Source organism: Narcine bancroftii, chromosome 3 (assembly GCF_036971445.1).
Source record: "Narcine bancroftii isolate sNarBan1 chromosome 3, sNarBan1.hap1, whole genome shotgun sequence".
NCBI lineage: Eukaryota > Metazoa > Chordata > Chondrichthyes > Torpediniformes > Narcinidae > Narcine > Narcine bancroftii.
The window spans coordinates 38,219,597-38,246,437 of NC_091471.1; the positions used below are offsets into that span (position 1 = coordinate 38,219,597).

At 39.8% G+C, this 26,841-nt stretch overlaps 1 protein-coding gene across 9 annotated transcripts in view; it reads left to right on the forward strand.

The window, feature by feature from the left end:
- Positions 1 to 26,841, forward strand: part of ctif (CBP80/20-dependent translation initiation factor) — a 316,523-nt gene that overhangs the window by 248,394 nt on the left and 41,288 nt on the right. For all 9 annotated transcript variants that reach the window (XR_011353333.1, XM_069923856.1, XM_069923855.1 and 6 more), the window contains 2 exons: positions 5,018 to 5,465; positions 11,308 to 11,607. Coding sequence is in view for 8 of the 9 variants with exons in the window: in XM_069923856.1 (XP_069779957.1) it covers positions 5,018 to 5,465; positions 11,308 to 11,607 (748 nt within the window). In the remaining variant the exon portion in view is untranslated. The remainder of the gene's footprint in view (positions 1 to 5,017; positions 5,466 to 11,307; positions 11,608 to 26,841) is intronic.

Sequence of the window (26,841 nt, forward strand, 5' to 3'; positions counted from 1 at the left end):
GCCTAGAGCAAAATGTGTCTGAATGGAGCTTGATAAGAATAGGATTTCCTGTATGGTGATGGACAAAGAGTTCAAATGACGGGTGTATATAGCTGAACCTTTGTTGACAACAGCAATGTTTTGCATTTGTCTAGCTCATTTACCATGGTAAAATATCTCGAGGCACTTCAGAGAAACTGATGTTTTCGCATAACTGCTTTTCACAGGTGTTTTATACCATGAGCAGAAAGGGGAAACCTGGATAACCTGTTCAATTACTTTAAAAATTATAGATTCTGTAGAGTGAAATAAAAATAGAAAATTTTATAATGCTCGGTTAGTTGGACAGCATATCTAAAAGATAAAAGCAAAGTTAACATTTCTGTTCTTTTCCTTAACATTGAGGAAAGTTAGAAGTCAAATATGTTTTAAGTTGCAGACAAGAAAATATATAGAGAGAAAAGGAAACTTCTATCACAGGATGGCACTTGGGCAGCACAGTTAGTGCAGCAGTTAACGCAATTCTGTAATAGCGCCAGCAATCGGGGATTGGGTTCGAATCCTGCACTGTCTCCACGTGTCTGCATGGATTTTCCCCGAGGGTTCTGGTTTCCTCCCACCCTTCAAAACATACGGGGAGGAGGGTGTAGGTCAATTGGGTGGTATGGGCTCGTGGGCTGAAAGGCTTGTTACTGTGCAGTATGAATGTCTAAATGATTAAAAAGATTCTGACAGACTATCCTATATATCAGTGAAATGTTGTAAACTTCTATCAGATCTCCCATGCTCCTGTTAAAACAACCCAAGTTTGTCCAAACCCTCTCCATAGCTCATATCCACTCATCCAGGCAACATCCTTGTACACCTCTTCTGTGCTCTTTCCATCGTCTTTTCATTCTCTAATTGAATATTCAGTGCAATTCTGGTAGTCCCAAGAGCAATCTAACTAAAGTTTTATGTAGCTGTAACAAGACGTCCTTACTTTTATTCTCCAAGCCTGAGCCATTGAAGTCAAGAATACCAAATGCCATCTTTACTGTCCTGTCTACTTACATGGCCACTTTCAATGAGCTAAGTACCTAGACCCCAGCCAGATTGCTTTGCACATCAAAGCTTTTGAGAATCTTGCCATTAACTGTATACGTTCCCCTTGCATTTCACCTCCCAAAATGCAACACTTCACACTTGTCTAGATTCAACTCCCTCTGCCATTTGTCTGCCCATATCTGTAAATAATCTGTATCCTGTTGTGTTCTTTGATAGTTCTCAGCACCCTCTGCAACTCCATCAATCTTGGTATTATCTGCAAACTTAGTAACCCACCTATTTACTTTTTCATCCAAGGCATTTATGTAAATCATTAAAAGCAGGGGTTGCAACACTGATTACTGCAGAACATCACTAGTTACAGTATGGACAGCACGGTTAGCACAGTGCTGTTACAGCATTAGCGATTGGGACCAAGGTTTGAATTTCACATTGTTTGTAAGGAGCTTAACATTCTCCCGTGTCTGCATGGTTTATCCCTGGGGGTTCCGGTTTCCTCCCATTGTTCGAAATGTACTGGGTGTTGTAGGTTAATTGGATGTAATTGGGTAGCACAGGCTTGTGGGCTAAAATGGTCTGTTGTATTTCTAAACTTCAAAAATCAAAAAAAAAATTAAATTTAAATTTATCCCAACAGGTCCTGAGGTCTTATCCACCTTAACACTCTTTAAGTTAACTAGCGCCATCGTTTTCTTGATCACAAAATGCCCTAACGGTTTAACATTCTCCACACTGTTCCCTGTCACTATCTTCTATGTCCTTTTTAGTGAATGCCAATGCATAATACTCATTTAGTACCTTGCCCACTTGCTCCGACTCCAAGCATAAATTTCTTCCTCAGTCCTTGTGTCGTTCTCTTGTTTTAATGCAAGTATAAAATGACTTGGGATTCTCTTTAATCCAACTTGCCAAGAACATTTCATGGCCCAGGTAGGCTTGCTAATGGCTTTCTTTTTAAGCTTCATCCTGGAATCCTTATAGATCATAAAACCATAAGACTGAACAGGATTAGACCATTCAGTCCATCAAGTTTGCTCTGCCATTCAAATCATGGCTGATGTGCTTTTCCTTTCAACTCATTATAAACTTTTCCTTTCTCCTCATTATAAACTTTAATCAGGAACATATCAACCTCTGCTTTAAATATATCCATGATTTGGCATATGGTCAATGAATTGCACAGATTCACAACCCTCTGACTGAAGAAACACCTCATCTCAGTTCTAAAGGACTGTTCTTTTATTCTGAGCCCTCTGGTCTGAGACTCTCTCACTCTGGGGTCATGTCTGATATTTGGCTTCCTAAATCCTAAGATATGTTTCCTTTTTACTTTTTGACTAAATTGATGGCACCTCTTGTCTTACCTTGCTATCCTTGCCCTTCCTTCACTCTGGAACTTAAATTAGCTGGTCTTTAAACAATTCCCATTTGTCAGTTGTAAACTTGAGTGATAATAGCTACTTCCAATTAACCTCCCCAAGCTCCTGCCTAAAAAATTTCATAATTTTCCCTCTGCCAATTCAGTATTTTGTAACTATCTTAAAACTTAGGAAATAGTGATTGCTCTTCCCAAAATGCCATCCTACTGAAATCCCAATCACCTAGTGGGGCTCATTTCCCAGTTCAAGGTCTAGTATGTCCCCCTTCCCTGGTTGGACTATCTACATGCAGCTTCAAGAAACTCTTCTGGATGCACGTGGCAGATTCTTCCCCATTTTAGCTTCTTGTATTAAGGTTGACTCAGTTAAACTGAGGAAATTAAAGTTCCTCACTACAACCATTCTCTTGCTTTTACACCTTTCCAGGAATGGTCTACATGTATGTTTCTCCATCTTTTAGTTGCTATTGGGAGGCTAATAATATAACTCTGTCAGAATAATTGCAGTAAAAACACAAAGCTGGAGAAATTCAGCAGATCAAACAGTGTCCTTTATATAGCAAAGGTAAAGATACAGAACCGGTGTTTCGGGTTTGAACCCTTCATCATGGTATGAAAAAAATGTCGGTGTCCAAACAAAAAGGTAAAGGGGAGGAGCTTGGTCCCAAAGGCAGCAGATACCTAGCCATCCCACCTCTCCCTCCTTGCTACTGTGCCCTCCCTCCCTTCTCCACTTACTACTTCCTGCCTTTGGGACCATGCTCCTCCCGCCATGCCTCCTTCTTCCCCCCCCCCCCCCCCACCACATTTTTGTTTGGATGCTTGTCGATATCTTTCCAAACCTTGATGAAAGGCTCAACGCCAAAATGACAGGTATATATCTACCTTTGATGTATAAAGGACACTGACCTGCTGAGTTTCTCCAGCTTTGCATTTTTACTTCAACCATGGTGTCTTGCCTACTTTCATGTTTTACTTCAGAATAATTGTACTTATTTTTCATCTATTCATGCTGCCTCGGTCGATAAGCTCTCCATTATATCCCTTGTGAGTGCAGCTGTAACACTCTGATTAGTAATGCAACTTCTCCACCTCCTTTTCTTTCTCGCTATCCTGTCTGAACCAACAAATCTCAGAAACTTCATGCTGCCAGTCCTATCCCTCTTGCAGCCAAGTTTCTGTAATGGCCACAACATCATACTTCCAAGAACTGATCCAGACTCTTAAGGTTCTCTGCCTTACCCACAATGCTCCTTTTATTAAAATAAACACACCTCTGCTCATCAATCTCACTGTGTTCACTCACCTGTCTCTCCCTGACCTTACAGACTTGCCATAATATCCATCATCCCCTCAACCCTCCAGTTGTTGCCCTGCTGCGCTGGTTACCATGCCCCTGCCATTCCAGTTTAAACCCTCCCAAGTAGCACTTCTGAATCTCTCTGCGAATATATTGGTTCCCATCCAGTATTGGTGTAACCCTTCCCTATTGTACAGATCCTATCTATCCTGGAAGAGAACCCAATGATCCATATATCTGAAGCCAGCTCCTTTACTAGCTCCTTGTTCATGAATTGAGCTGTACTACCTTTCGATGCCATACCTCGCTAACACGTAGCACTGGCAGTAATCATGAGATTGGAGCCTTGCTCCCTGAAGTCATTCTGCAGGACCACATCTCCCTTTCTCCCTATTTCAATGGTAACAATATGGACCACAGTCTCTGGCTGTTCACCTTCCCTTTGACCTTACACTGCAACAAAGCCAAATATATGTCCAGGGAACAATATCTGATTTTCCAATTTGTTACATTAAGACTTAACTCTGAATTCATCAATTTCAAAATACCAGCATTGCCAGTTTTTACAAAACTGATTAAATATCTCGGCATTAAACCTGTTTTAACATCAACAGGTACATTTGACCTGCTTAGAAGTTCTGGTACTGTATGTTTTATTTCAGATTTCCAACAATTACAGTATGTCTCATTTCTAGAACGATTTTCTCTCCTGCTTTCATTCACCTTTCTGTTTACATCTCCGTCAGGCAAAACTGCATCCTTTCAATCAGTCAGCAACATCATTGCAAACCTCATTCTCTGTCTCTACCTGACCACAGACATCCCTTTTCTTATCTCTGCCCTTCTTTGCAACTTCATTTTTAAATTTTCTTGTAATCTTTTCTCATGCAAGATTGTCAGTCTTGTTTCTTTCCCACAGATTTTGCCTGAGCTGTTGATATTTCGCCATTTTCTGTTTTTCTTTGTGATCTTTATCTCTATTGCTTTATTGAGAATAATGTATTATCTCAACTGCAGCCAAGTTGACCTTAACTGATTTAACACTGGCAGAACATAAAAACTAGACCCTGTGGGCTAGTTTCATTCATGAGAATATAGTCTTCCATAGACCATTTAAACAAATCAATTTAATAAAAATACAGCAGCACGGAGATTCTCCATTCGGCTGAGTTTTATTTAGGTATTCGGCCTCTTAGAGAACCGTATTGCGCATTGTAAGCATAGAAAGACGTGCCTGCCTTATTACAGCTGCAGAATTAAACAAGTACATTTTATGAAGGCATCCTGGTTATTAGACATGTCTTTATTTGTAGGAGACAACAGAGGACTCCAGGAGGAAACAAAGCTCAGCAGCCACATGGGGAGCATCAGCCCAGCAATGCAAAACACAACAGAGATCACTCAAGGCAGTACCAACCTCCAGCGCCTCATGCATCAGGAAAACAGGGTCCACCAAACCATGGCTACAGCCAGCAGCGCCGGTGGCAGCATAACCAGAAACATTCTCCTAATGACAAAGAGTTGAACAGAAATGCCAAAGACAGTAAGAACATTCAAGGTGATGATCCTTCAAAAGGATCTGCCCAGATTGAAGAGGAGCTGCATAAGGCTGCAGATTTGCCCAGCAGTCCAATTCCACAGAACCTCCAGAACTCTGAAATAAAACAAAAAGGCAGCATTTCTGATCGGCAGATGGATCAACCTAAAGTTAATTTATTGGAGTCTTCCAAGGATAGGCTGAAAAGAAGGCTCAAGGAAAAGGTACTTTTTTTTCCTCTACATCTCATACTCTCTTTAACAAAATAATCTCACTTGAAGATCTTTGTTCATTGGAAATTTCACATTCAGAAATTAACAGAATGTTGATCTGGAACTGGCAATAAAATTTCATCTTTTTATTTCAAACTTTATGAAGATTCCAAAAAAAGCCAATTTTAAAGGAATCATAGTAAAAATAAGCAGTTAAAAAGCCAAAAAACTGGGAAGAGAACAGTAATCATTGCCCTTGTGAGACAAACCCCATCAGGAAAAGCCACCAATCTGCTCTCATTCCACTGAGACCTTCCATTTCCATTAACACTCACTTTTCACACCTTCCAATGTAATAGCAGGAGGTTCATCATCTGCTTTTTTTTGTGTTAAATTCTCCTCTTACCACCATCCAGTGCCCTAAGCCCTCCGTCCAAATGAAGGGGAAGACTATAAAAAATGAAATAACCGGTCAGAACAGGAGTGTGGCGAAGAAATGAAATGGGATGCAACTGGAAAGTCAAAGTTACCATCACAAAATAACAGTCTGTTCTGGTCAACCAATCAACATTTGGCTTCTCAAATGTGCAGGAGAGTTTGGCACTTCCTCCATGTTATTGTACCTCATTCAGTTCTCACGCTGTAGTCTCCAATATACTTGAGAAACTAAATGTAGATTAGTTGACTGGAACACATGGATTAGTAATGGTGACCCTGACTTTCCCACTGCATGTCACTTTAATTCCCTATCATCCTCCCTTCTGACCTCTCTTCACTGCTGATGCTCTCCCTAAGAAGCTCAAAAAAAAGCTTGAAGAACAAATTCTCTTTTTTTTGGCCTGGTCTTGTTACATTTTTGGGGGGGCTCATCGTTGAGTCAGATTTGGCTTGTAAGAGCTTGGAAAGCGAGGGGTGTTTGTCAGATCAAAGAGTTTCTGGGGAGTGGGGCAGGATTGGCATTTCAAATCGATGACCTTTCATGATGGAGGGGCATCACCTTGGAATGTTGGGTCTCTTTCTTTCCTTTTTGAATGTTGCCAGGTCTGCTGAGTATTTCCAGCTTTTTTTCTGTTTTGAGTAAAATTTCCATCGTCTACATATTTTTGTTCTTCAGCACAGTTTTGATGTAAATCAGCTTTCCTTTCTCCATCGATGCTGCCCAACCTTTGGAGCCTCGTCAGCATTTTCTACATTTTTCATACTACCAGCAATTGTTGTGTTCATTATTCTCAGTTCCAGCATGTTTGTTATTTATTTTCCCTCTGTTCACTGTTTGTGTCCTCACAAAGATGAGTTACTATTTGCAAACCAACTTCAGTTGACTCCAATCTGTGTTATCCATTTTTTTTGCCTTTCCATTATATCATAGATCTCCATTCTGGTTTCCATACCTGTCCCTCCTCTCTGCAATTTATTATGCCCATTTTCTAATTTTTCCCAGTTGATCATTGTTGATCGCTTTACAAATGCTGCCTGACCTCCTGACTATTGTCAGCACTTCTTAAAAAAAATACCATGTTTATGTCAGAAGGATGAATTGACATTTTTCTTCAAGATTCCTTTAATTGTTATGTAATAGCACAGAGCATGTAATATTATACAAAATTGCCTTCTGCCTGCCTGTCATAATTTTCATTTTATAATTATCAAATAATTGAGATTAAGTGATTGTATTTGGATATTTGATTGTCTTTTATATGCATGTGTTAAAAGGTTAAGACATTGAAAAAAGTGGACTGGCAATAGATATAAGTGCAGGTCAGCTTAAATTATTTGAATAACAAAGCAGGTTTACAGGGGTCTATTCCTCCTATGTGTGCACTAGGGAGAAATAACTGGAAATGTGCGAGAGGATTCAGTTCTGCTACCATTTTTCGCCATCATTAATGTTGTTCAGCAAGGTGTTTACTTTAATATCTGAAAACAAGATCATGCGAAATGTCTTCATTCAAAGGTGTCAAATGTTCAGTCTGAAAAGGTTTTGGAAGATGAATATGCAAGAATGATCATTTTCTGCAAAGACCTGTTTTCTCTAAAGCAGTTATTAATAAGGTGGAGAAGGTTGTAGCTGAAGAGTTTTGAGCTGCAAGTCAAAACAAGCTTAATGGGTTTATTTTTCTTGGATTAATACAGTTTGAAGTGCCTGCTTTGCTCATACAACCATAAGACTTTAGATTTGTGAAAGTTCAAACTAATAAATTTATTTTCAATACTGTGGGATGTAAATGTTTAAAATAATTAAAGTTAGGAATAAAGATGGTGTAAGGAAGATGGGTAAATTAAAATATGATCATAGTACCTTGAGGATAGATAAAGTTTAAGTCTCTAGCATACTGAACTTACAATATAGAATGTAAAATATTAATTTTCTGGTATCTTTGCAGGGGGCAAGATTGGTATGTCATAATGTTAAGTGTTATAAGAATATTAACAGCAACATGATTTCTTTTCAGGAAAACTAGCAAGAGATTGATGTTCCATAAGTTAAAGAAGTAACGTGGTGGAATGACAGGAAGTCAGAGGGAAATTCCACAAAATGGGCTGTTCTGTTAGGCCAATTTTCTAAATCAAGCCCACTATCCTGCACTACTCTCACAGTCCTTGCTAACCTTTATCTCTTCCCAGCATCTGTCACTTGGTCTTGAATATTCTCTGAAAATTCATCCTTTGAGTGAAGAATCTTATCATTTCAGTGTTTTTTTTTAAAAAGGGCTAAAAATTCCCTTAGAGTGCAATACCTTTGTGCTGTACAAGGTGATTTTTCTTTCGAATTACCCATTCACCAAATGCAGTTGGGTATTATGTGCCAAGTTGTACACTTCTACAAATTTGACATGGGTCCTCTATGCACTTGATGCATAGTATAAGCAAAAGTATACGGTGCATGTTTTGATATCACATGTGCAAAATGCTTTTGTGCTTTAAAGGCTCATAAATGGTACAAGCCACTCAGTGCAGAATTGGTCATTGACTGGAAAGTGATGGTCTGCTTCAGTGTCAGTCAAAAACTCAAGCACATTATAACTTCCCCTCATTTCTATTGCTGCATTCTCTCGTTTTTGATGTTTCCTTCCACCAACATTCCTGACATCCCCAATTTCCTCTCTGCCTACCCCACCATGGCCATCCCCTATTACCATCCCTCTCATGGTCTGCTAATTCTGTAACTAGAGGAAAGATTTTTCCAAGCACAATGTACTCATTCAATTATCATGCATGATGCTTTAGAATGTTGTGATAGAACTTCACTACCAGGAAACTCTGACCAACCTTTCACAAGTCCTCACCTCTCCTTTGTTTTAATGCAGCTTTTCCATTACTGATTAAACCCTGTAACTTTTAACTCTGGATTCCTCCACTAGATGATCATTTTCCCAACATGTATCCTGCAGAATTTTATGTGTTGCAATAAAGTCTCTCATGCTTGCAATCTGGAGACAGTACAGGCTGATCCTACTCAATCTCTCCTCATAGGACAACCCCCTCATCCCAGGAATCAGTCTAGTGAACCTTTGTTGCACTCCCACTAAGGCAAGTACATCCTTCCTTGGGTAAGGAGACCAGAACTGTACTCTAGGTGTGGTGTCACCAAAACTCTATATAGTAATTGCAGTAAGACGTCCTTATTTTTATTTTATAATTCTTTTGTAATAATGGCTAAAACAAAATTTGGTTTCCTAATTGCTTGCCGAACTTGCATGTTACCTTTATCCATGTGTAAAAATCCCCATTTTCCTCTTAGTGTTAGTGCCTTCTGATATTTGCTCAATGTTTATGCAGTTTTCTTGTACCTTGGTGTAATTTTGCCTGTCTGTGTGTAAGGAAATGCATGAACTTTTGATTATATCCTTTTTACATACATTAGAAGCTTTTACAATCTGCTTTTATATCTTGCTGTTCTCATTCCATTTTCTTTCTCATCAGTTTGCTGAATTCTCAAATCCCTCCAATCCTCATCCTCTTTTTAGCAGCAATTATAAGCTCTTGTTTAAGCTTCTAATTCTATTATTGCCTCAAGTGGATTGTGTTTTGCATGTTTAATTTTTATTTCTTGAGGGAAAGCACATTCTTTACAAATTATGAATTATTTATTTAAATGTTTGCCATTGCTTATTTACTGTCATATCTTTTGATCTACCAATTTGCATTAGCCAATTCTGTACCTTTAAAACTTGATTTCAGACTCTAGTTTTAGACCATTAAATTGAACTTGGACTTAGTACAGAATTCTGTCACATTAAGGTCACTTTTTCTTAGAATTTCCTTTGCTCAAAGATGATTATGAAACTGTATGTGGTTGCAAAATTCTTATCTAAGCATGGCCCAATGTTTGTTTCTCATTCAACTCAATCTCCACACTATGGCTGCCACATTAGTTAATTCAAGCTTTTTGGAGAATGATATGATTCATGTATAGCCGTTTTTATAGGCATCTCTATATTCCTGATTTTTATTTTATCCTGCACCATAGTTGATATTAAGGGACTGCATATGACACATATCAAAACTGTTTGGACATCTTTATTCTCTTAAGCAAGGATGCTATCTATCTCTATCCTTTTTTTTTAAATAAGGCCCATACCTTTTTCATTTTGTCAAATTATATACTGTGGCCCAGAAATGCATTTTGAAAATGATGAAGAAACATTCTGCATTGAAAATCGACTTAACCAAGGATAGAGCAAAATTGTGGCCATTTCTGATTTTCTTGGTGGGAAATGTGGCATCTGACTTTCCAGCAGTGTTTTCAATGGTGTGAGAAATGTTATTCCAATTCTAAATTTCACTATATTGTTTCAATATACTCTAGTTGTTTCTAAAATCATGTTTAACATCACTGCTGTAAAAAAAAATGCCATTACTAATACTGCATTCTTTGGCAGGCTGCCCCACAGCACTGCAAAATCACTTAAACATGCGGCTTGCATTTAAGACTGAGCTTTCCTTTCTATTTTGATAACATTTCTGCCCTCCAAGCTGGCTTCCAATGAGAATTTCTCTGCAACCAATACTGCTAGATGACAAGATGATGCTTAGACATCAGATATCACAAGAGGTCATAAAAAGGATGTGGGAGGAAGTATAGAAAGACTCCTCATTGAAGATTTTATCAATCCTGAGTTTGAAGGCATTAATTGTCATACCTGAGATTCCCTAAGGAGAAAGTTATGTTTCACCCATGCAGCCTCACATGTGTATGTGCTGGTTAACCTTAGGATCTCAAAGTCACTGTCACTTATCCAAATTTCATGTAAGTGACTATTTGGTGATTTACACAAATCTGTTTCTTATAGTTTTTGACTTTTGATGTTGGATTTTGTGCAGTGTTAATTATAATGGATGATTTATGGTGCAGAATAATTCCACTGTAAGATAAATGATTTGGCTGAAAAGGTGACCATTTTCAACACCCTGCAATAAATACTCTTTCAACACCAATTGTGCCATTTACAGGATGAGCATTATTTGCGTTTGCAGATGTTAAAGAGAAAAATACAAACCTGTATATTTTTAAAATATATTGAGTCAACTCCCAAGTCAATTACTTCATTTTAAAATTGCTTAGTTTCATTTCTTGCCAAATGAATATACAGTAAAACTATTTAATCTGAATCACTTCCAGGAAGTACTGTTTCGATGGGGCAAGACAAAATTAAGCATGGCAAAAGCTTTCTCTTGATTAGATGGTGTACCGAGATTAGAATTTTTGTATTTTGTGTTGATTGCATCCTTCTTTGTTCAGTTTAATTTAAGAATCAATTGTCTTGAGGAAATATTAAAAACAAATCTTTAAAAATAAGACAAAAAAAATGACAATCTTAAACTTGGGTTGAACTGTTTTTGAATGCTACAGGATGAAATTTCCTTGAACGTGACTAACCCTCAGAAAACCAAAATGGATAAATTGATAGAACTCCTCAACAGCATGAGGAACAACAATAGTGATGTGGACTCCAACCTCACAACCTTCATGGAGGAGGCACAAAACTCAACCAACTCTGAGGAGATGCTAAGCGAGATAGTTAAAACCATTTATCACAAGGCCGTGACGGACAGGAGTTTTGCTTCAACGGCTGCCAAGTTATGCGATAAAATGTCTCTCTTCATGGTGGAAGGAACTAAATTCCGAAGCTTGCTTCTGAATATGTTACAGGTAAAAATTGGGTTTTGTTGGTTTAAATAAACCTTAACATTGGCCCAACTTGGGGGTATTGATGTTTATCCTTCAAATTACTATTTTTATTAAAAACACGAAGATCTGTAGACAACGTGGTTGAAGTAAAACACACACAAAGCTGGAGAAACTCAGCTGGTCAAGCAGTGTCCTTTACCAAAGGTAAAAATACTGAACCGACATTTTGGGCCTGAGCCCTTTACCAAGGTATGGAAAAATGTCGGCAGGCGTCCGAGCAAAAGAGTAAAGGGGGGAGGGTGGTTGGAGAGATGTGGTTGCAAAGGCAGGAGGTGATAAGTGGAGAAGGGAGGGAGGAGACGGCAGTAATCAAGGGGAGGAGGGATGGCTAGGTGAAGAAAGGGGGAAGGGAGGGATGAGAACTGGAAAGGGGGAGGAGAAAAGGAAAGGGAAAAAGAAAACCAGATAAGTCTATGTTAATGCCACCTGGTTGTAGAGTGCCCAAATGGAAATTCAGATATTGTTTCTCCAATTTTCAGGTGGTCTTGGTGGGATAGTTCATGAGGACATAGACAGACATGCAAGTTGGGGAGTGTGACACAGAACTGAAATGGTTGGCTACTGGGAGGTCTCTGTCACTGTTGCGGACAGAGGGAAGGTGCTCAGCAAAGTGATCTCCCATTCTGTACCCACTCTCTCTGATGTAGAGAAGGCCACAAAAGGAGCACTGGATGCAGTAAATCAGTCCTGTGGATGCACAAGTGAAAGGCCTATTTGGGGCCCCGGACTGTTGTGGGAGGGGTGGGGGGGGGATGTGGACACGTGTTGCACCTCCTGTAGCCATAGGGGAAGGTACTGGTGGGGAGATTGGTGGAGAAGGATGAATGCATGAGGGAGTCACAGAGGGATGGCAGAAAGGGGAGGAGAGGGGAAGATATTAGCTAATTGGTAGGGACTGATTTTGTTAGCTCTGAACCAGAGTGCCAGTGCAGACAGTGGAGTGGGGGGTGGAAAAAGATTATGATTTAAGACTACATGCAAAGACAGGAATCTATAGGTTGTGTATGGTGGGAATAATGTTCTGAAGTATATCCATTTCAGGAGTATTGTAGGAAAGGCAGGCAAAATTATCACATTGTGTCCATTAACTTGGATGCAGGCGGGGCAGGACTGACAGCTAACTGTTCTAGCGTTCTGGTGTTTTCGGCACAATAGAGGGGCAGGGGTGGCATTGCTAGTTAGAGAAAATGTCACAGTTCTCAGACAGGACAGATTAGAGGATTCATCAATTGAGGCCACATGGATGGAACTAAGGAATGTGAAAGGTATGACAACATTAATGAGGTTATATTATAGGCCACCCAGTAGTCAGCAAGAATTGGAGGAGTAAATCTGTAGAAAGATAGCAGGCAGCTGCAGGAAACATAAAGTTGTGATAGTAGATGACTTTAACTTTCCATATAGTGACTGGAACTCCTGTACTTCAAAAGGGCTAGATGGGTTAGAATCTATCAAATGTATTCAGGAAAGTTTTCTAAGAGAGGTACCAACTAGACAGAGTACAATACTAGATCACCTATTGGGGAGGGACTCAGGACAGGTGTGTGTAGGGAAGACTTTGGGTCCAATGATCGTAATGCCATAGTTTCAAGATAATTATGGATAGGATAGGTCTGGTTGGGTTGAGATTCTAAATTGATGAGAAAGGATTGAGAAAGTGTGGATTGGGCTAGATTATTTTTTGGCAAGGATGTGCTTGGTAAGTGGAAGGCCATCAAAGGTGAGGGATATTGGGGGTTTAGTTAAGAAAGTGTACAGCAGGTATAGGCACTGGAGGAGTATAAAAAATACAAGAAAAAAATTAAGAATGAAATCAGGAGGGCTAAAAGAAGACACGAGGTTTCTTTGGAAGACAAGGTAAGGGAATATTCTAAGTGCTTCTGCTGATATATTAAGAGCAAAAAGATAGTGAGGGACAAAATTGTCTGATCTTGAAGATCAGATTTGTTGGCTGTGTATGGAGACAAAAGAGATGGGGAGATCTTAAATTTTTTTTTTCCATCTATATTTACTCAAGAAACTTCACAGAATCTATGGAAGTGAGGCTAACAAGGAGTGAGGTCATGGAACCTATTTAGATTAAGGAGGTGGAAATGCTTGATATCTTAAGGCAAATAAAGGTGGATAAATCCCCAGATCCTGACAAGGTATTCCCTTGTCTTTGAGGGAGGCTGGAGTAGAAATTGCAGGGGCTCTGGCAGATATATTTAATGTCCTTGGCCGCTAGGGAGGTGCTGGAAGTTTAGAGGGTAGCTTGTATTTTTCTGTTGTTTTTAAAAGGCTCCAAAAATAAACTGAGAAATTATAGGCTAGTGAGTCTGATGACACTAGTGGATAAGTTATTGGCAGGGTTTCTAAGAGATTGATACAAGTATTTAAATAAACAGGGACTGACTGTGGATAGTCATCATGGCTTTGTGCTTGGTAGGTTATGCTTAACCAATCTTTCAGTATTTTTCTAGAAGTTTACCAGAAAGATTGATGAGGGAAAGGCCTGGATGTGGTCTACATTAGTAAGCCCTTTGACAAGGTCCCTCATGGGAAGTTAGACAGTAAGGTTCAGTCGCTCAATGCTCATGAGGTAGTAAATTAGATTAGATATTGGCTTTAAGAGATAAGCCAGAGAGTGGTAGTGGGCAATTGCCTCTATGACTGGAGGCCTGTGACTGGTGGTGTGCCTCAAGGATAAGTGCTGTTGTTTGTCATCTATATCAGTGATCTGGATGATAATATGGTAAATTGGATCAGCAAGTTTTCAGATGACACAATGATTGAAGGTGTAATGGATAGTGAGGAAGGTTTTTAAAGCTTGCTGGAAAACTGGGCTGCAAAGTGGTAAATAGAATTTAATGCAGATAAAAGTGAAGTGCTGCATTTTGGAAGGTCACATGTACCAGGGGTGTAGGTCAATTGGTGGCACAGACTATGGGCCAAAATGGCATTTAAACCATGGTAGGTCATAGGCACTGAAGATTGTGGCGGAGCAGAGGGATCTGGGAATACAATTTCCTGGATATATAATTCCCTAAAAGTGGTGTCAGAGGTAGAGAGTAAAAACACAAAATGCTGGAGAAGCTCAACATGTCAAACAGTGTCCCTTACGTAACAAAGGTAAAATACATAACTGACGTCACAGGTAGAGAAATGATCATTAAGGTAGCTTTTGGAACATTGGCCTTCATAAATCAAAGTATTGAGTATAAGAGTTGGGATGTTATGGTGAATTTGTACAAAATTCATTGGTGAGGCTAAATTTGGAGTATTATGTGCTGTTTTGGTTGCCTAACTACAGTAATGTTATCAATAAGATTGAAAGAGTGCAGAGAAAATTTACAAGGATATTGCCAGAACTTGAAGAACTGAGTTACAGAGAAAGACTAAACAGGTTAGGACTTTATTCTTCCGCACTCCAGGAAATAAGGGGATATTTACTAGAGGTATACAAAATTATGATGGCTATAGATAGAATAAATGCAAGCAGGCTTTTTTTCCACTGAGAATAGGTGAGATTTAAAAAGTAGAGGACAAGTTGAAAGGCGAAACCTTTCGCTGAAAGGCGAAAGGTTTAAAGGGAACATTAGGGTCATATCATATATATATGATATGATCTGTTATTTGTTTTTATTTAAAGACTTTGTACGTAGGATTTATATTCAATAAAAATATTTTTAAAAAGAAAATCAAGAAAAATAGTTTGGCACAAACTAGAAGGCCTGAAGGGCCTGTTTCTGTGTTGGAGTGTTGAATGGTTCTATGATAAATTTGCATGGAAAACGGAAAGTCAAAACACAAAATATATTTAATGCATAACCAAGAAAGAAAACTGTGCACAAGTTTTTGAAAAAGCATTTATTACAGTAGTTGGTGTCAAATATTGGTGAAAATGGATATGGAACGCAGATCTTAATATCCCTAGCTTCTTCCTCTCTCTTAATGTTTACTCAGCAGAAGTGAAAGGAGACAGTATAGTAGACTGCAAAGAGCAGCCTAATATACTCCCCATCCCACCTCATTTAATGTCATGCACAATGTTGGAGGGATTAGACTGTGAAGAAAAGATTTTGAGCTGATTGAGTGACTGTGAAGTCTTGCTGAAGGGAAAATGAAATGGTGGATTCTATATTGATGTTTTTTTCCTGGGTGCTTTGCCTATTTGTGTTTTTCCTGTTGCTAGCAGATTCGATTTGTCTTTCAAAATCACTGCAAAAGGCTTATTTTGTCTTGGTATGATATTGTTCATCTTATTTATTTCTTTAACCTTCTCACCTTTAATTACAAGAATTTTTTTGAGAATCCCAGTGAAGTTTTTTGGAATTACTACACTTTTCTAATTAAGGAAAGTTTATAGTTTTTCCAAAGATAATATTGTGATGTTTAAATAATGTTTAAAGCAGACATTCCACAGACCCTTTGCCTAGTTTGTGCTGTTATTATTTAGATATAATTAAGTTAAAGCTGTTATTTGTTAAATGTGTCACACATACAAAGGCAACATTTGATGCTGTTCTTTAATTGATAGTGTTTTCTCAAAACCAGCAAAATTTGCAGATATTTTACAATGGTAAATTGCTATATCATAAGATATAAGAGGCCCATTAGCCCATTGAGTCTGCTCCATCATTCTAATCATGGGCTGATCCACCCTACCACTCAGCTCCTCTCCCTGACTTTCTCCCCGTAACCCTTGATGTCCTGACTGATCAAATATCTGTCAGTCTCTGCCTTAAATACGCCCAATGATCTCGCTTCCACAGCCACCTATGGCAACAAGTTCCACAGACTCCCTGATTAAAGAAATTTTTCTGCGCATCTGTTGTAAATTGACCTTTTATCCTGAATTTGTGCCCCCTTGTCCTAGAACCATGCGTAATATCTTTGCCAAATCTACTCTGTCCAGGCTTTTCAGCATTCAAAATATAGCTCCTTTCACACTTGTGTCCCACTAAATCAACTGTTCAGTGTCCTGGGAATGGGGGGGGTTGGCCTTTCACACTAGACCACTCCTAACTGGAACACTGAACACTGAACACTTACAAGAGTTTATCCCCAGTGTTTGGTCTATTTTATCGATAATAGGAAGCGCCTGCATTGTAGTTGCCCATTTCACACTTGTCTGATCTCAACGCTGGTGTCTGCAGACGCCGGGGATTGTACTAGGGGTCGAAGCCGGCAATCTCTGCCATGAGATGATGTTATCTGACGCCGGAATTGAGCAGATTTTGCTTTCACACTTGGCACTTTAAAGACCAATTCCAAGGATCACTGGAAAGTGTGAAAGAGGCTTATGAGGTCCCTCCTCATCCTTCTTTACTCCAATGAGTACAGTCCAAGACCTGATAATCGTTCATCATATGCTAACCATCTCAGAACCCTCTCCCACACCAGCATATCTTTTCTCAAATAAGGCACCCAAAACTGTATACAATGCTCCAAACCAGTGCTTTAGAAAGCCTCAACATAACATCCTTGTTCTTGTATTTATTTCTCTAGAAATGAATGTCAACATTGCATTCGCCTTCTTCACTACTGACTCAACCAGGAGGTTAGCCTTTAGGGTATCCTGTACAATGATTCCCAAGTCCCTTTGAACCTCGGAATTTAGAATTTTATCCACAGTTAAATAATAGTCTGCCTGTCTATTTCTTCAACCAAATTGCATGACCATACACTTCCTAACATTGTATTTCATTTGCCACCTCTTGGCCCATCCTCCTAATCCATCCATGTCTCTCTGCAGCCTTTCAGTAAGTTAAGGAGAATACTTGGCACCATCAGCCGGCATCATCTGTAGAGAAAGAAACTATGTTTCATCAGAATTGACATGGGAACAAAAGCAAAAAATGGCAGTAACTGGAAATCTAACCTCTCTTCGTCCATTTTCCCAATCTATCCAAGTCAGTCTGCAGCCTTTCTAAATCCTCCACACCACCCACCCTACCACCTATTTTGGTATCATCTGCAAATTTAGCCATAAACCCATTCAAATTATTTATATACCATGTAAAAAGAAGCAGCCCCAACACTGGCCCCTGCGGAACACCACTGGAAACCAGTAGCCAAACAGAATAGGATCTCTTTATTCCTACTCTCTGCTTCCCACCGATCAACCAATACTCTGCTCATGCTAGTATCCTTCCTGTAATTCCATGGGCTCTTTCCATTCAAGAGTGGCAATAGAACACAGAAAATGATCATCGCTCATCAACACTTCTGTGTCTGTTTCGCATAAATCTGAATCCCTCAATCTGTCGCATGTATATCTATCTCCATTTTAAATGTATCTAATGATTAGAGCTCCATCATCTTCAGTGGCCAGAGAATTTTAGAAAGTCATAACCTTTTGAGGGAAGACATTTATATGGACCTCTGTTTTAAATGACCAACCCCATGTTTTGTAACTGTGTCTCCTTGTTTGTAACTCACACACTAATGAAGCATCTCAACATCTCCCTGTCAAGTCCTCTAGTGTTTGAATAAAGTCACCCCCATTCTTCCAAATTCCAAAGAATATAGATCCAAACTGTTTAGTCTCTCTTGATAGGATCTGATGTATTCCTCGCTTATTTAAGAAAGGCTGCAAGTACAAGCCAGGGAACTGCAGGATTTACCACCAGTAATGGGAAAGTTACTGGAAGGATTCTGGCATTATGCAGTTAAAAATTGGCTTAACCTGGCGTGAACTGTTATAATAACCTCTTGCACCCTTTTGCATAATTTATGCTTGGGTTGCACATGGGATGATTGTGTTTCCCATCGATGTTTATTTTGAAGATTTACAGGAAAATTTCTACTAAGTGTTTCTGGAACTGCCTTTGAGCACCTCAATGGGTTTAACAAAGTTTTAGTAAAGTAAGGCTGGAAATGGACCTCTGGAAGTTGAGTACATTATCTGTATTCTTCAAGTACCTACCTTTATCTGGCATACATTCTCCTTTCCCCTCTCACATGGTGCGGGTTGCAACCCTAAAAGTGAACGTATTCAGTGCTACTCGCCCTGTTTTGGTCACATACTTGGTATTCTGACAATAAATCTGAACATAACTTGAGAAAGCAATTCCTTGCAAAATCACCCGCCCCCCCCCCACCCCCATTCTTCTACCATTCAGAGATTCTCAGGACCTAGTGTGACAGATTATGTTATATTTTATATGTTTTAAAAGGAGATAAATTGTGGCAGGTTTTTTAGTGTAGGTCACATACAAACACTTCAAAACAAATCTCATTTAAAATGCCAGAGCTCTGCTCAAGCCAGACAGTTCAGGCTCAGAGTGCCTTTGCAAAAACTTTGAAGAATGCTGTCAAGGACTTCACAAGTAGGTATTAATTGGACATGCTGTGGAGTAATGGATTATTGTTTCGGAAAGCAACAGATGAACGAACTCAGAAGATAAGGTCCGGTGCTGCAGTCTGTCTGAGTGCAGTTGGCTGCTCTAAGAAGGTCATGTGGTTTTCTCAGAGAGAGAGAGAGAGAGAAAGAGAAAATTCAGTTCTACAATTCTACAGTTCAGCTGCAGCAGCTGGGACTGGAACCTGGCAAGGTGGCAAGCTTGTAGAAAAGCAACATTTTGAAGACAGGTTATGAGTTATTTGTTCAGCCTGGTCAAAGCCCTTGTGCTCCATATAAGAGGAGAGGACTGGCTGCATATAAGGGAAATAAGGGAAACAAAAAGGAACTCTGGTAACCTGAAAGAAAGAGGTTATCATCTGGAAAACCCTGATGGGGCACAGCAGAATTACCACTAATTGGTAGTGCAAAAAAAAACTGTAGACCAGTGGTTCTCAACTTTTTTCTTTCTACTCACATACCACTTTAAGTAATCCCTATGCCATTAGTGCTCTGTGATTTGTAATGGATTGCTTAAGGTGGTATGCGAGTGGGAAGGGAAGGGCAAGAAGCACTGCTCTAATACCAATTGTTTCTGAAATATTTTGCTTGAGAAAAATTGTCATTGGCCCATTTCTTTTCAAGTTATGAAACTGTGCACATAACGAGTCATTTAGGTACGATTAAAACAGTGGTTTAAAATTTTATCTTCCCACCCACATCATCTTAAGCAATCCCTTACTAATCATCAACCTGATTCCACCATCAACCTGCATGCCAATGGCATAGGGAATACTTAAAGTGGTATGTGAGTGGAAAGAAAAAGATTGAGAACCACTGCTGAAGACAGCATCTACATGTGAACGAAAAAATGAATGTAAACTAACTGTGCAAATCAGTGAGAACAAAAAAATCAATAAAGTGCACAAGTACAAGTCCTTAAATGAGTCTCTGAGTGAGTTTGTCATTGAGGAGTCTGATGGTGGAGGGGTACAGTTGTTCCTAAACCTACTTGTGCGAGTCTTGTGGCCCCATTCCTCTTTCCTGATAACAGCAGCGTTCCCTGTAGATTTTCTTGATGGTGGGGAGATGTTGCCTGTGATATATCAGGTTGTGTCCACTACCTTTTGCATAGCTGAGAGGCATGCCTGAGATTTGCTGCAGAGAACCCATGATCATACTGAAGGTAGCATCCTGCTATAATGACTATCTTGTGCCTTTATTTGAAACAGTTCTTGAAAAGACTGCATTGTTTATCGAGCTGATTTCAAACACTGACCCATTGTCTAGTGAATCCCTCAGAGTCGCATCCATTCTCTCTTTAAATAAAATTCATGGAATCAATGACCTTGGGCAGTTTGTTCACATGTTTGAAAGCAAATGCACAAATATGGATCTTTCTATCTTTCTGTTCGAGCATTATAATGTTCCACCATGGTACCTAACAGGTTCAGTCTTGACCTCTGGTGCTGCCTGTGTGAAGTTTGCACAATCTCCCTATGACTGCATGTTCCAAATTTTTCCCACATGCCAAAGTGTAAATGATGGAGGGTTATTTGGTTTTATCAAATATTCCTCCATGCAGGTTGATGGTGGAATCAGGTTGATGGTGGAACCCAACACCCAACCCCAACCCACCAATTTTCCGCTGCAACCATGTCTGCTTGTCCCGCATCGGACTTGTCAGCCACAAACGAGCCTGCAGCTGACGTGGACATTACCCCTCCATTAATCTTCGTCCGCGAAGCCAAGCCAAAGAAAAAGAAAGCTAGTGAGTTCATGAAAGAGAATGGTGATGTCCTGAATAATGGCAGCATTACAAAAGGGGAGGTGTTGGCAGATTTGAAGAGGAAAGAATGGAAAAATCCCCAGTGCCTGACCTGGTGTATCCTCGGATATTCCAGGAATTTAAAACTTGCTGTGGCCCTGGCAGAGATTTCTTTTGTTTCTTTGTTAGCCATAGGGGAGGTACAAAAGACTAAAAGAAGAATGGCTACAAGGACAAGCCAGGGAACTGCTGGTTTTACTGCCAATGTTGGGGAAAGTTACTGGAAGGGATTTAGAGAGACAGGATGTGTAAGAAAAAGTGCCTCATGAATTTAATTGAGCTTTTTGAAGAGGTGACCAAAAGGATTGATTAGAGCTGGGTGGTAGATGTTGTCTTCATCTATTTTAACAAGGCCTTTGATCTATTCCCACTTGGTATGTTGGTCAGAACACATGGGATCCAGACTAAACAAGCCAATTAGATATAAAATTAGGAGGCAGAGAATGGTAGTGGATTTTATTTTTAGATTGGAAGCTTAAGACCAATAACGTGCCATGGGGATGAGTGTTGAGACCATGATTGATAGTCGAATATTAATGATCCCGCATCGGACTTGTCAGCCACAAACGAGCCTGCAACTGACGTGGACATTTACCCCCTCCATAAATCTTCGTCCGCGAAGCCAAGCCAAAGAGAGAATGATTTAGTGACATGCAAAGTACATTTGCAGATAACAACTCAATTACTGGTGGGTGGACAGTGGGGATGGTTGTCTAAAGCTAAAATTGGATTTCAGTCAACTTGGAAAATAGGCAAAAGAATATAAGATTGAATTTAATTTGAATACATTGCGATTATAGCACCAACGACTTTGTTCTAATCCAGCGCCGTCTGTAAGGACAGTGCCTGTGCGTTCTCCCTGTTTCCTCCGAGTGCTCTGGCTTCCACCCACCCTCCAAAACATACAGGGTTAATTCGGGTGCAATCAGGCAGCATTTGGCTTCTACCGTGTTGTATCGTTAAAAAAAAAATGCAAGAATTGGGGCATCATGTGGCAATTGTACAGAATGTTAGTTAACCACACTTGGAATATTGTCTGCAGTTCCGATCACCATGAAATGAAAACAATTTGATTAAAGCTCAAAAAGGTGCAGAAAATATTCACAAGAATTTTGCCTGGACAAGAGAGCTTGAGTTATAAGGAGAGGTTAGATAGGCCGGGAGAAATTCCTGTTTTGCAAGCACTGTTTTATTTTTAAAAATTGCAATTTCAGGAACTGCTTTGCTCTCAGAGACAGCGAGGCAGGTTTAAGTCATTAGACAGCTTGAGGTGAGTGGTGAAACTCTGCAAGATCCCTGTTTTGAGCTAGTGCTGGTGGACATGGTTTCCCAAAGTGGGGTTGTCACTCCTAGGAAGGGAAGTTAAGAGAGGCTATAGTATTTTGTTGGGTGTTTTCTTACTTTAGTTTAAGCTTGTTCTGAAAATAAATGGACTTTTATTTCAAAACAAGAAATGACCAGTTATTTGCAGATGATCATCTTTCTTTTCTTAAGTTAGGAACTATAAATATTCTCACCACTGATGGATGGAAAGTGAAAAATTGAATGCAAAGTTAAACTTAATGTTTATAGCAATCATTTAAAATGCAAAAAAAAGCAGAAATGTGTGCACTTTCCACACATCCTCAGGTCAGCTCGGGTGACCACCAGGAAACTAAGGTACCATTCTTCTTTCCCATGCAGTTTGACCTCTATGGTCTTGAGAGCATTGCAGGAAAGAGATCATAATGGTTGGGGGGGGGGTTGGTGGAAAGAGAGGATTCAGTTTCAGTACAAATGATACTCTGAGCAATTGGGTTATAGGTTGCATTAACTTGTAACCCCACATGTTTTCGTTGGATGAAGTACTTTTAAAAATATGCCTGGTGTTTGGTTTTAAAGTTAAAAGACCATATTTGAAGTTGTTTCAATTGAAATTTAACTTTTTAACTCTTCTTGCTTTTATTTTAAATAGTAAGTGATGTAGCGAAGTATTCTATACGTCGGTGTACACTTTGTGGAATCTACTGTACGTGTTGTCGAGTTGATGTGTTCACGGGGAAGTCGATGTACATGCTGTAGAGACTAATGCAAGACTGACACCTCCAGGCTTGCACGATGGTCTTATATACATCACTGCTTCTGTCACATGGACAGGAAGTGACATCAGATGTAATCAGTCCAGATAAAAACCTGTGTTAGATGCAGGTCAATTTCCCATGTTTTCCACAGCACATCCGCTATTTTTGGAGCCAGTTCGCTTTGTGACACCCCACCACAACTGGCAACCCCGCTGCGGACCCCTAAAACCTGTATATTTTTTGTTTGGGCAGCCTTCCTCTCCACCGAAGCGCCTGAACCATGACTGGTCTGTCTCGATCCAGATGGGCAGGTTTGAGGTGGTCAATTGCAAAAGTTTCCTCTTTGGCCAGACAAAGTTTATCTGGAGGGAGCCTGCGAGCTCGGACATGCAACAGTGATTGGTATATGGTGCTGCATCCATGTTTTGGCATTGCCAAGGTGAATTGTGGCATAGTTATTGTGGGGAATTCTCCCAACATCTGTTAAATTCATTCTCTGAAAGAGTAAAAGTCTAAATACAGGGCTGGCAGCTTGACCTCACCTCGTCCCTCTAGATCAGTGGTTCCTAACCTTTTTCTTCCAACTCACATACCACTTTAAGTATTCCCTATTCCATAGGTGCTTTGTGATTAGTAAGAGATTGCTTAAGGTGGGATGTGGGTGGAAAGAAATAAATTTGAAAACCACAGTTTTAATCGTACCTAATTGACTTGTTATGTGCACGGCTTCATAACTCCAAAGGAAGTAGGCCAATGACAAGTTTTCTCAAGCAAAATATTTCAGAAACAATTGTTATTAGAGCAGTGCTGCAGTTTCCCTGAAATGCACAGGGAGGTTGGCAGCGGTGAGCTTCTGTGCACCATCGTTAATGGTAGAATCACCAATGGGTGCTACCTACATCCCGTTGTCTCCTGGCCAGCAGGCGACTTGATCAACCCTGCTGCCGGTCTAATGTTGGAGTTGCATGGTGCTGCTGCTGTGAGGGGGATCTGGTGACCTGTCCTACAGATGTCAAGCTTTCTTACTTAGCCCTCCATAGAATGCCAGCAGAGGCCACAACTCTAGTGCCATTATTTCATTCATGAGTGTGGAAGGGGTCCTGCCTCCTAAGCCATCCAAGTGGAGTAAAGAGGCCATTTGCTTGCATCATGACAGGCCAAAGGTATGGATGAGCAGACTCTTGACTACTATATACTTGCCTTCTTCCAGAGGATGCTGCAAAAATTTAGAAACTCAGCATGCCGTCTCTTGATCCAGGGCACTTACTACATAGTAGTACTGCATGGAATCAGATGTTATCTGCCCCAATTGAAATTTAGACTTCTGCTTAGTCAAACTATACACGTGGTTGTGAAGTCCAAAACATTGGCAGTTTCAGAGCCACACCATGCATTGAAAAAAAATTTTACATGACAAGGTCACCAGTGTGACCAGCAAAGTATTCTATAATGAGCTACTATAGATGTTGATGTACACATTATCAAGTTGATGTAGGTACAGGGCTGTACGCACTGTGGCATCTAGTGGAAGACTGACATCTCCAGGGTTGCATGCTGGGCTTATATACATCACTGTTTCTGTCATATGGACAGGACATAACATCATCAATGATGTCATTAGCTCAGGTAAAAGTGTGTTGGATGCAGATCAATTTTCTGCTTTTTCCACAGAATGTCTGCCATTTTGGGAGCTGGTTTGCTTGCTGATAAGTGGGTTGCCATAGTGGCATAATTAAAGCAGAAAAATACTTTAAACATGAGTGGCTGTTTAGGTTGCAGTGATTGAAGAATTAAAAGAGACTGGATGTTTAACAGAGAGACCTGAGAGACAATGGTTCCCTGAAAGTGATAGGGTCATAAAGAAGGTGAGTGATGTGCTTGCCTTCATTGCATGAGGCATTGAGCATAGAGGTGAACATCATATGCAGTTGTTCCAAGTTTTGTAAATTGTTATTTCCACAAATACACTTTGTTCACTTTTATTTGTACTATAAAGAGCATTCATCTGGTGCCCCTATCAGTGACTGCAGATCCTGCCAGCAAATGGTTAGGTAGGCAAACTTGCAGTATTGTGAGCAGTTCTGGTAGCCATGCTGCAGAAAGGATGTGATTAAACTCAAGCAGATTCAGCAAAGTTTCACAGAAATGTTGTCTGGACTGGAGGGTTTGAGTTGTAAAGAAAGATTGGATTTCCATGGAGTGAAGGAGTCTAAGTGATGACTTTGAACTTGTAAAATTTGACTGGTAAAGATAGGTTTTGTTTTGTCAGGGAAGTTGAGTCTTAACCTAGAGAACTTAGATTTAAGGTGAAGGGAGAAAAATTTAAATGGCAAGTTTTTCATGCAGAAGGTGGCAAGTACTTCAGAGGAGGTACATTATAATGTTTGAGATATTTGGAAAGGTACTTGAATAGGAAACGTTTAAAGGAATATTGGCTAAACACAAGGAGTGTTTGGCCTGGAGCAAAGGAAGCTGAGATGTGATCTAATGGAGGCTTATAAAATTGTGAGCCTTTTTATAAATAAATAGGGTAATAAATAGGGAGTCTTCTTCTTTGGCTTGGCTTCGCGGACGAAGATTTATGGAGGGGGTAAAAAGTCCACGTCAGCTGCAGGCTCGTTTGTGGCTGACAAGTCCGATGCGGGACAGGCAGACACGATAGGGAGTAGGGAAGTGTAAAATAATGGACGTTGGCATAATGTGAGGTGAAAGATCTTAAAGGGACCTGAGGGGCAGGTTCTTCTACACAGAGAGGTGGGTATTTGAAATAAGGTGCCGAAAAGGTGGTAGAGTCCGGTACAATAAAATTGTTCAAAAAAAAAACATAGTTGAGAGGGATATGAGCCAAATGCAGGCAAATAGATTTGCTTAGATAAGCATCTTGGAAGGCTTTAAGGCTGTGACCTTCAGCTTAATCATGAGAGACACAGCAGATGTGCTGGCATCCTATTTGCTGTGCTGTAGGGATACTGCATTGATTCCTGAAACATCCTTATTAGAGGAACCAGCAGTTTAAGATTTTCTGCTCATCCTTGACCTTGTTATAACATCAAACATAATGAATGATGCAAATTCGATGCTGTACTATCCAGTTGCTGTAATGTCATCAGTGCAGGAAATGGAGATGATGAAGATTGAAACCCTCGGACATCTTTAGAATCTACTTTGCAAGGAATCTGGAGAACTAGCCAATGGCAGCTTTGCAGCTGTTGCAGTTGGTCCTGCTGCATCAAACAAAGAAGGATGGGCACTTTAATAAAAGATTGTATCTCCCAGTTATGGCATATGGTGTGGCAAGGGGTTAAGTGATTGGACCAATGTCAGAGTTCTGGACCATAGATGCAGGATATGACTTTGAATCAACTGTGGAATTTAAATTCAAGTAAACGAATCTTGAATTTGTAAAAATAATTAATCTGACTAACGGTGACAATGATTTTTTGAAAATCTGTTGGACTTTTATGAGACGCTCATCCAACCAATTTAGTTGATTTTTGCTGCCTTCTTAGATCAGGGGCAAATAGATTTTGTAATAAATGCCAGTGATGTTCACATCATGTGACCAAATAAGAAAGAACAGGAAAAATAAAAATAAACATCCATCTTTCACTAGGTGGCGAGATCAGGATTGTGTGTCCAGGCAGCATTGTTCAACCAATTACTCTGCCCTTTTCATCCAATTATTAATACTAATTACTTTGACAATGGATTGACTTCTCTCAGACTACTCCATCACTATCGACAAACACGTTAAAAAGCAAAAAGATGGCTGGTTTAAAAAAACTGAAAATAGGTGAGGCCTGACTGGAATGTAGAATGTCCTAGAGAGAGAGAGATAAATGCCCTTTGACCCACCAAATCTGACCACCCATTACACTTGTCCAACATTGTTTCTAAATTTTCATAGAAAAGAGAAGGGTGGTATGGTTAGTGTAGCGCAGATACAGCACCAGCAATCAGGAACGGGATTCAAAACCTGCGTG